This window comes from Triticum urartu, chromosome 3A, assembly GCF_056163025.1.
Source record: "Triticum urartu cultivar PI428250 chromosome 3A, HENAU_Tu73, whole genome shotgun sequence".
NCBI classification, from domain to species: domain Eukaryota; kingdom Viridiplantae; phylum Streptophyta; class Magnoliopsida; order Poales; family Poaceae; genus Triticum; species Triticum urartu.
In genome coordinates, this window is record NC_141875.1 from 597,487,309 (window position 1) to 597,498,809 (window position 11,501).

General features: G+C 44.7%; 1 protein-coding gene and 1 pseudogene across 1 annotated transcript; both read left to right on the plus strand.

Annotated features, from left to right (window-relative positions):
- The first annotated feature begins 599 nt into the window (after window positions 1-599).
- LOC125547026 (uncharacterized) lies at window positions 600-5,779 on the plus strand (annotated as a pseudogene).
- Window positions 5,780-8,179: 2,400 nt separating this feature from the next.
- Window positions 8,180-10,026, plus strand: LOC147980711 (putative F-box/FBD/LRR-repeat protein At4g00315). The gene is made up of 4 exons (XM_087515726.1): window positions 8,180-9,187; window positions 9,279-9,293; window positions 9,464-9,595; window positions 9,997-10,026. Exons 1-4 carry the CDS (start codon window positions 8,180-8,182, stop codon window positions 10,024-10,026), a joined length of 1,185 nt encoding a protein of 394 aa, XP_087371852.1.
- The last annotated feature ends 1,475 nt before the right edge of the window (window positions 10,027-11,501 follow it).

Here is an 11,501-nt window from a genome sequence, read left to right on the forward strand (position 1 = left end):
ACCTGTCTCTAGTTGGTTAGCTAAGACGAGTGCTTAAGTTTTGCATGGCTGGAGATATAACTCAAGTTAGCAAAACCACGGCGCAAGCATGCAGTTTGCATGGTTAAAGTGAGGTTAGCTGAGTCCTAATTTTAAATCCGCGACCCCTCTGCTGTTAAGACGGCGCAACAGTTTGAGCACGGACCAGCTAAAGATAATTGGATGCGGAACCGATATTCAAATCGCGCCCCACCTGTTGTGTTGCGCACATGCGGTGTGTACGCAGCCCGCGGAATTGCTAGCACTGGTACTTTTTTTGTTCAAACATTGAATCAGTGGCATAATCATGGCGAGAATGCAATGGATTACCTGAACAGGAGATCCACGGCGATTGAGATGAAGGAGACCGATAATTTTTCAATGACGAGCGAACTCTGCGGAGGGATCAGGATTGGCTTTCCTTTGGAGAGCTCGCTTGTCGCCACCTATGCTAGATGGAGAGAGATCTGGAACTCATCTGCGGACGACCCCACAAGTTAGTCAAATATTTGGAGGAACTATTTGAGATCCCACATGTCAGTGTGAGCTTGAAGTCCACCTACCACATTTTCACACCTCAGATGGAGGTACTCCTCGTAGGACTCATATAAGGCCGACCCCACAAGTTAGTGAGAGACTTAGAGGAATTAGTGACTGAGAGCCCACTTGTCAGTGTCGTGGATGGTCAAGTGAAGTCGACCTACCACATCTCCTCACGCCCAAAAAACATGCCCATCTTTCATGCGTCGCAAAACTCACCCCACCTATCAGGTTATTCTTCTCCTGCACGCAAAAAACGAAGTAGCCTCTCTCTCTCTCCCTCTCTCTTTCTCTTTTCTCTCTCTCCGAGATTCAAAATCATTGAAGGGGGTCGCTGACAAACTGCAGTGAAGCAGATCCCCCCAAAATTTAGAAAGGTGTGACTTCCGAACAGTCAGCGCATAAGATTCGGCAATCAAAGGTTAGTAAAGAATTTATCAACGCACCTTTTGTGTGGCGATTCCTGATACACGAGATTCAATTCGTTAATGAATTTGTTGTGGTCGGGATTCATAGAATAAGACTGTTTAGTTTTACACTGTAGCTTTGATTTGAATTTGTTTTTTGTTTTGTATCCTCTCGTCCTTGTAATATGAGGTTGTTACTTTTGTTAGGTTTCATGGTTATCTTTGTGTTAAGTGTTACACAAGAAAATTAGCATGAGAGGATCTCACTTTTGTTGAGGTTGTAGTTTAATGAAAAATATATCTCTGTTGGTAACGACTTTGAAAAGTTTCAACACTGATACTGCAGGTTTATAACCTTTATATTTTTTACGTCTCTTTTTCGGGGCAGATGTTCAGGAGTGCGTCATCTGGTCAGGACAACAGGGACGGTCGGTCTTTGAATGACATCGGCAAGGATTATGGGAGGCAGGTAATAGTAAGGCAGTTGAACATTAGTGTTTGGTCTTTTATTCCTAGGACGTTTGCTATCAAGGTGTCACCACTGAGAACACCAAATAGTAGATCATTAACAAAAACAAAAATGATTTATATATCCTGGATGAATCTGTAATATCTGTTTATCATGTGCATCTACTTTGCAGTTGAGTATCGAGAGGTGGAAGAAAAAAAATTACTACAAAACGAGAAGAAGATCAAGGATGCATATGCTGTCAAACACGCACATGCCATGCGGGCTGGAATAATTGGAGTCAAGAGTGAGATACAAGTTCTTGGCAAACGCCCCAACCAGGAGCATGGTGTGCAAGAGACACCTGCCAAGAGGAGCATTCTAAGCAGCAGAGACTCCTCTAAGAAGATTGTCCAGGTAACGACGAAAATACCAAACGCTGGTTTTAACCTATGTGGAAGCTTTGGTCGCACGTGCATCTCATTATTTTTTGGTTTGAAGGCACAGATGCCCACAAAGGCGCAGAGAGGGCGTTGTGACGGCCCAGCGTTTGTAAACGGTCATAATGAAGAGGTGCAGGGTAACAAAATTTCCTTTGATGCAAGCAGAAGGATCATTGGCAACAAAAGCATTGGTGTTCAAGGATTCGGTATGGTTTGCACAAGCAAGAAGAGCCTAACGACAAAATAAAACATAGCAGCAATAAGCTCTACCATACAGCAGAATCAGAAAGCAATACAGGTGACAGCATATACGAACGTGCAACAACATTTATAGCAAATGTATATTTTTTTGTGAGCAATTTTTTCTTTGTTTTCGTCTGGTATATTTAAATTGCAGTATCTTCCACACGTAGGTGTACAAGGAAGGAAGCAAGTATCGTGGTAGTCCACAAATTGATGAAAACATAAGGCAAGGTCCTTTGAAAAGATCACCTGTGGCATTCAACATGAGGGGTCCTTCCAAAGGATCTTCGATGGCATTCAAAATCGTCAGCAAAATCACCAATGCACGGAGGTTGTCGCCAAGATTTGCTGGACAAGAGAGGCATGGTAAAACAAAGGTGACGTCGGAACTATGCTTTTTCAATTCAACACACAAACAGTTTTATGGGAGAACAGGGTAAAGTGGAGAACAGGAGGACGGCTGTCCGTCTTGTACGGCTGTATGTGCAGTTGTTCTTTTATATAGGATGTTGTTGTGCGTCTCCGGTTGTATGGTGTAAACAGAAGCACATCTGTGCCTCTTTGTGCAGATGTGTGTCTAGCATGGTCGCATTCGTGATGTGAACAGTGCCTCTGGTGTACTGCTTATACTCGTTGAAGAGGCACGGGTCTGGTTTTGGTATACCAGATGAGCCCTGATGAGTCATATAAATCTTTTGTTTAGAAATTAAAAAAAATCCATATGCTGCTCTGGATATCTAATTCTGTTTCTTGCCATGTGTTCAGGATTTGGCGGAGGGGATAACAGACGAGGGAATGAAATGTCATAGTTCTCCATCCATTTCGAAGGAAACGCAACGTTCATAGCAGCAATTAGTGTACAGTGCCAGCACGGATTGCATGGTAGAAGTAGCACAGTCCCTTGGTTGCTCGAGTGCCGGAGAAACAGGGAGCAACATTGCACAATCCAACATTGGAGAGGCAGACTCATTTATGGATTTGGTTGTGGCATGCAGAAACGATTCTGCTGCGCGTGACAAACAACAGAGCAGCAGCAGCTCTGCTGTAAGTGGACCTGTGGCTGGTGATGAGACTGATGTCGTCAGAAGTGAATGCGATTAGAAGAACGAAGACACGGTGGACAGAATCATCATGGCGCCGCCGACCATTGTAGAGAAAGAAATGGATGACATGTTTAAAGATTTCATATACCCAACGATTCAGGAGGTCACCGAAGCGGTCGAACCAGAAGGTGGTATGGTATTCAGATCATTGGATGAGTGCTTTTTCTTTTTCTGTAGATATGCTAGAAAGGTTGGCTTTGCTGCCAAACGATCAACGAGCAGAAGATCGACATATGATCAGCAGCTTGACAAGCAGGTTTTTCAGTGCACCAAGGAAGGGCAAAATAAAACAACTGAGAGACATGTTAAGGAGAGAAGGAGCAACTGCTTGATCCGGACAAGCTGCCGAGTCCAAATAACAGCCAAGAGGGATACAGATAGGAGGAAATGGTATCTGAAGAACGTGCATCTAGAGCACAACCACGAGCTTCACCCATCTGATTGGATGCTGAAATTCATGAGATGCTATAAGAAGATGACACCTCAGGAGAAATTCTTTATACAAGTGCTGCAGAAGGCGAGGTTAGAACCAAGGAAGGTTATGCAGATTTTTGCTGCCATGGGGAAATCAAGGCGAGAAATTATGTTCGACACGATTGACATAAGCAACATTGCATGCCGGGAGAGGGCTGGAGAGCGCGGCACTGATATCACAGACACCATGAAACTGTTTGCTGATATGCAGAGGCAGAGGCCGGGATTCCACCATGTGGAAGAGACAAAGAACAATGTAGTGCGCAGCCTGTTCTGGACAGACTCCCTGTGTAAGATGAATTATGATCTGTATGGAGATTTCGTGTCTTTTGACACCACATTCTCTACGAATATATATGGCTTGCCATTTGCACCAATTATAGGTGTCGACAACCACGGGTCGACCGTCCTATTTGGGGTAGGCCTTTTGAAGGATGAGAAAATAGGGTCGTTCAAGTGGCTCCTAAGCATGTTTGTCGAGGCAATGGGAGGTAAAGAGCCGAAATACATAATAACAGACCAGGACCAGGCGATGAAGACTGCAATAAAGGAAGCTCTTCAGAGGACGAGGCACAGGTTCTGCTGGTGGCATATTAGGAAGAACCTGAAGGAAAATAACGCAGTAGTGTTTGCGCAGCACCCAGGGATGTCTGATGATATATTTTGAATCGTCAAAAACTCACTAGATCAAGACGAGTTTGAGCGTGCCTGGAAAGCAGCAATTTCTCTGCACAAGGCGGAAGGCAACAAACATCTGAACACGCTATGGGAACTCCGAACTTTTTGGGTGTCGGCCTACTTCAAGGACTGTTTCTATCCTTTCTCGTCAACAACCACTCGCAGTGAGAGCACGAATTCTATGTGGAAGAATTACGTCGACCACTCGGACACTATAAAAAGGTTTGTTGAAGCGTATCACACGATTCAGTAAAATTGCCTCGCCACGCTTGATAAGAAAAGATACCGAACAGAAGAGAAGGCGCCATCACTAGAGACGGGTTTTCCGATTGAAAGACAAGCAAGTCAAGTATACACGAATGAAATTTTCAGGAAATTCCAGCTGGAGCTACGGAACCGAACTTACTTCAAGTACTCTGATCTGACAAAGGGGAGGCAGTATTTTAAAAAAAGATTATTGATCCTGGAGATAAAGTGTGGAGACCTTATCCCGGTGAGGAATTTGATAGGTCTGAGTTCGGGGTAGATGTGGATGAGCAAAAATAAATATACAGTTGCAGCTGCAAGAAAATGAGTAGGGATGGCATTCAGTGCTGCCATGTGCTTAAGGTGATGGACCAAACAGGCATGGTTGATCAACTTCCAAAATCCTTTGTCATCCCCAGATGGACCAAGAATCTATCAGAGAGTCTGAAAGTTCTGTCTACAAGTCAAGGTGATAGCATGAGCATACAAGACGATGAAACTATGAGATTCGGCCTCGCTTACAGTGAGTTGACGGATATCTGTTCAAATGCATGCAGAAAAGAGAAGGCATACCTTGTGCTGCGTGAGTGTATGGTAGACATGAAAATAAAAGTCATGGCGGCACTTGCCGAGGAACCAGACACAGGCATTCTTGTTGAAACTCTCAAGAACCCTCCCATGAGTGGCTCAAAGGTTACTAAAAAAGGAGATCGAATCAAAGCTGGTTCTGAGAAGAAAGGAAAAGGCTTCAAAGCCGCAACCAAGTGCGGCCGTTGTCGAGAAAAGGGTCACAGGAAAACAGACTGTCCGGATAACCCAGAAGTGCAAGAGAGGATGAGGATTGAAGAGGAAAAGAGGAAATCGCAGCTGGAGAAGAGGGCAAGGTCAATGAAATGGCCGACAACACCGACAACACCATCGAGGACATCAAACGGCTCAGGACAATGCACTCCAAGCCCAGGAGGAAGACGTCAGATGCCGGCAATTCCAACGACCCCACTGACAGCAGGGAGCATTTACCAAAGTCTTGCATCTACGCCAGAATCAAACATGACACAAGCCAGGCACACAGAATGCATGCAGGGAAGCCCGGGACAAGGCACGGAATCTGCGCAGTCCATTTCCAGAAAGGAAAGGTCTGAGTGGAGACTTTTTGGTACCGAAGAACAGTATGAATAGAAAAATTAAAAGGTAATAATGCAGCTTAAACAAGACGTGAGGAAAAAATAGTGATGACTGCAATCTTTCACTCTGTTTTTATGTATGAATATTAATTTTACAGGTAAATAGGTTGAATAGCAACGCAGAAGGGTCGGTTTGCACAAGGGTCGGGAAGGAAGTCTGGATCATTGAACATTCAAAAACAAGGCCGCACGTGGAGCGATGCAATAGCAAGAAATTGGTTGGGATTGTTTATTTTCTTGTGCTGTGGTTATAAGAACGGGTTGTAAGTTAATTTGCTACAGTTATAGAAACAAAACAAATTTAAATAAGAACGCCTTTTGCTTCTTTATGTTTTTTTACTCTGCGGACGAAAATATCAGAGACACAGGTTTCCTTGTTATTTTCCGCAGCCGCCTCAGTTTTTGCACGTGGATGTCGTAAGCATACAAGCATGCTTCTCTGCTGCGTGACAGAGAGATAAAATTAACCTAAGGGCACAGGCAGCCACAGCCATGCCACCGGTGAGTGTTCAACCGTGACTCTCACAGTTGCATGATCACGCCCGCCGTTATGGAACGAATACGTTTTTAAGCATATAATCTGGGTTGTGCTTCTGGGCTGCATAACCGCGGCTTTCGTGGTAACTGTGCCTCGCCTGTTCTAACGCATGTTCTTCTATTATGAATGCATGACTGTAAGTAGTTCAAATAACCGTGCTTGTGATGCGTGTCCAACCGTGCCTCATGTGCCTTCACGCGGTGCTTCTGTGATGCAAAGATTTCAAACACAATGGGTCATAGTTGTGGTTGCGTTTCTGTTTTTACAAATGGATATAGTGCCTGACAGTAGGTTCACGACGTTTGCTGTTACTACTAAGGCACGTGGAATCATGGCCGTGCCTGTGTGTGGCATGTAGAACAGTGCTTTACAATGCCGAAGGCAGGACTGTGTGTCTCGTTCTTGAAAAGCCGTGGTTCTGCCATCACTTCATTCACTTGGTTTTGTCCGCGTTTTAGCAGAATCATCTACAAAGCAGAGGCACAGCCTTGAATCTTCTAGTGACTTAATTGTAACACGCACGTTTGCTTTCCGCAATTAACGCACGAATGTGACTCCACATAAAACACAAGCATGCCTCCCTGAGCAGCTTTACCTTGCCACTCCTGGTTATAGATCAATGGATGCATTTGAGCACAAAGAGACACGAAGGTGACCTCTGACTTGAAACACTGACAAACTTGACGGTTCGTGCATTTGAGTTAAAATCTTACAACGAAAACAATTGTAACACGGACAGTTGTCCATTTCTATTAGGTTTCCATAATAATTGCACAATCGTGACTCCGGGTAAGAATAAACCATGCCTCTTCACCGACTCATTGTGAATACAATTAGAAAACCTCTGTGCGTGACTCTATGTAATTAGAAGACCTTTGAGGGCTATATGCCCGTGCTTGTGACCCTTGAAACTAAAACACAGAGTAAACGCCCGTGCCTCCATGCTGTATGTACGTGCTTATGCCTGTACAAGGAAATACGCTTTTAAAAACAGGGTCTCTCGTATAGGCCATTCTGTGCCTCACAGAGTAAACGCCTGTGGCTGTGCGTAAGACTAAGATTAGCGTGACTCTATGTAATTCCACAGACCATGCCTCTAGGCGCTTCATTCCCGTGCCTGTGATAATTGTGATCCCGCGTAAAACGCAAGCATTCCTCTCTGGGCCTCCATACCGTGCCTCTCCTGGTTTTAGAGTCAATGGAGTTATCTGGAACACAAAGAGACACGAATGTAGACACGAACTGTTGTACATGCCTGTGTGGCATGTAGAATAGTGCGTCACAATGCCAAAGGCAGGACCGTGTGTCTGGTACGTGACAATGCCAAGCCGTACCGTGTGTCTGGTATGTGACAAGCCGTGACAGGAGCGTTTCAGCAGAATCATTTGCAAAGCAGAGGCACGGCCTTGAATCTTCTATTGACTTAAATGTGAACGTGTCCGTGGGAAATTTTGCTTCTCGTAGAGGCAAGATGACTGTAGAACCATGCTTCCGGCGTCAAACAGATTCTTCTATTGAATGTGTGCCGTAAATAATTAATACACGGATGGGCACGCCCCATGCCTGGTCTGTGTGTGCAATAGTGCATCTCCTACCTTGAAAGCCGTGGTTCTATTTAATGTTTGAAGCAGTCACCTACCATTGAGTTGCTACGAGTAGTACCTAACCCGGGCCCCTCTGTCAGAAAGAAAAATAGAAGAAGTAAATAATCTGGACCCCCCCGCTCCCCGTCGTGGGTATTTAAGGCGTCTCGTGGATTGACAAGCTGTAATCCATTTCTCCAAATCCACCTCGGTGAGCACTAGTCATGGGCGGCTCCACCCTAGCATCAAGAGGTCGAGAGTGGCGCCACCGGCGATGCCCCTTTATGGTGGTGTGCTGGTCGTTGGAGGGGATGGAAGCGGCAACCGTGCTCCCTCCCGATCCGATGAGGAAGAAGAGGGATGTCGTGCGGACCGCATCAGCGATCTCGCTGATGGTGTCCTAGGTGAGATCATTTCTCGTCTTGCCATCAAGGATGGCATCCGTACTCGAATCCTCGTTCGTCGCTGGCGTCCTTTGTGGCCCATCGCTCCTCTGAATCTCGACTGCCGTGAGATCTCTGACACTCGTCTTTTTCACGATGGTGAAAAAGTTCATATCGAGACCATATCTCATCTGTGCGCCTTCACCAATCATCCCATTCGTAAATGCTATTACGGAACGCGGCTCTGTGGAAATCCTGTTGTCAGTCTTCCGGAATCCATTCTGTCCGGCCATGCTGGCTTGGTTAGACGCCTCTCTATTCTGGCGTGCTACCTACAGTGCAGGCCCTCCACCATTGATGCGTGGCTCCGATCCTGGAATTTGAACAATATCCAGGTTCTTGAGTTCTATTATCTCTTCCCAGAATTTCTGACGCAAGAGGTAACTCTAATGGATCTATGCACTTCAACTACGCCCTCGGCACCGGAGTTCGTGTTTCGGGTTTCCACCTCTCTCCACACCCTCGGCTGTGCTCTTTGCCAAATAGCAGACAATTACATAGGGACGCTTAAGCTACCACTGGTGAAAAGACTCTCGCTTGTGGAGGTTGATATATCAGACGCGTCGCTGCAAAGCATAATCCACTCTAGTTGCCCTGCACTTGAGTCTCTCCTGCTTGTTTGCAATAGAGGAGGTCGTCATGTCACAATAAACTCATCTAACCTTGTAAGCATTGGCATTTGTTGTCCACACGGGGAACTCATTGTTGAGAATGCCCATTCGCTTCGACGGTTGATTGTTGATTGTCTGGTTGACGACTGTTCGATAACCATTGTCTCTGCACCTAAACTAGAGACGTTGGGTGAATTCGTGTTTGTGTCTCCCTCGAAGCGTCTTGAGGTACTGACTTTCCTTAATACTAGAACAGAGCTGTACTTGTTCCGATGTTTGTTCTATTAATTTGATGGTCTTTGTTGTATTCTTCATGCAGAGTCAGGACTTGGAGGTAACCGTTGTCTCTGCGTCTGAACCGTATCCATGTCGTCTGACGTGTCTTGAGGTATTGAGTTTTTATGATACTTCCAGCTTAACTTTATTTGCAAGGAAACAAGTTTTATTTCATCCAACCTTTATGCTATTAGTTTTGTGATCCATCTTCTGTTATTTTTCATCAAGGGTGTTAAGGCAGTCAGTCTGACAACAATGCGTCAATCTGTCAAGACCTTGCTTATCTACATTGATTATAAGGTGGACATTGTCGTTGATTTGCTGCAATGCTTTCCTAAACTGGAGAACTTGTTTGTTGAGGTGATGATCTTCAGAAATTTGCATTCTGTAGTACTCGTTCCTTTTTGAAATGCTAGTCTTAATTTTGACTGAAATTGGTGCTCCCGTACCTACACATGATTTATTGTTGGATACATCCACATATAGACAAGTCTATGTCTAACTTCTTGTTACGGAGGTGGTAGTACTAATTGTTGCATTTGGTTTTTTGATGGTCTGTATCTCTTTTTATAGACGCTATGTATTTTCAACCTATCATTTATATTTTAGGGATCATTGATTTCTCATGGTGAAAAAAACAAATGGCGTCGTAAGTACCAGTAGTTTCTCAAACATCATGACTTTTGTCTGAAGACAGTATCGCTGGAAGATTATGTTCGCTCTGGGAGTTATGCTGAATTTGCGATGTTTTTTGTTTTTAGTGCAAAGGAACTGGAGACCATGACCATTAAGTTTACCTCCCCTCCTGCAGAGTTCACGGGAGTATTTTACGAAAAGCAACAAAGGGTTCTGGAGTGGGATAGAAGGGCTTCTAAACGTGCACGTCTTAGATTATCATCAAGTTGCAGCCACGCGCGCCCGCATTTAAGAAAGAGGAGTCTTGAATACCTGGATTTGATGGTTCCGTTTAGGTGTGGATGCTGAAATCAGGCCTTGTGTTAGTTGACCAGGTGTATGGAGTTATTTGTTGTTGCGTTCTTTTGAGCTTGGGTTTTATGTAAACTTTATAAGACTATCGTTGTAGTCTTTGCACCGTGTGTAGGCTTGTCTATTTTTGTGTTGCGTACAGTCATGAAGGAAATGTTTGGTTTTGCGGCTTTGTAAGGCCGAAGGACCGTAAAATGCTGTGGCACCAAGGTTAAGAGACATAAAGTAGATTTAATGTTTCAGTGGAAAGATGCGCGCTGCATGTATAAGCGTGCTGTCTTGTATGTACGACGGTGCCTGTCTTATATATGTACCTGTATCACTGTCCATGCTTTTGACCTTGTGCTGGCATTCTGATTAAAATTATCTGCTTGAATAACGTGCCTTTCACAGCCAGCCTACTGTGCGTGTAGAAAAGGAGCAACGCCAGCTGATAAAGTGCTTTTTCTACTACTAGATGTGTGGCCCTCGTTGCATGACTTTCATGCGTTTGACAGTGGCTCTTTGGTACAGAACCGTGGTTGCAGAGAGTTCTTGCCCGTGCTTTTAAGGACAGTGTCTCTTGGATCGGTCATTGATTGCCTCACAAAGTAAACAGTGAGGGTTCACATCTGAATCCAATTTTGTTATGTTTCTGTAGTAAGCGCACGAACGTGACTCTACCAAATACTCAAGTATGCCTCCATGGGCTTCTCGTTCGTGCCTCTCCTACTAAACAAGTCGACGGAATCATTCGGAAAACTGACACAATCGTACATGACTCTATATAATACCACGTGATGCCTTTGTGGATTTGATGCCCGTGTCTATGACCCTTATCACTAAAATACAAAAAGTCACAAATGCACATAACCGTGGCTGCAGAGACTTTATCAGGAAAGAAGCGTGACGCAATTCAGTACGGAACCGTGTCTGTATCGACTTCACGTCTGTGCTTTTAAATACAAGGAAATAAGCTTTTAAAATGAGTGTCTCTCATATAGGCATTTCTGTGCTTCATAGAGTAAACGCGCGTGGCTGTGCGTAAGACAAAGGTTCAGTTCCGTGGGCTAGATGCCCGTGCATCTTCGTCTGATCGAGTCTCGCAGGCGAGCATGAACCTGTGTAATACCATCGACCATGCGCAATAAACGCCTGATTGTGACCCTGCCTAATATTAAAGTATGCCTTCATGGGCTGCTCGTTCATGCTTCTCCGTCTGGACGAGTCTACTGAATCATTCAGAACACAAACACAAGTGAACATGACTCTATTCAATAGCACATGATGCCTTTATGGA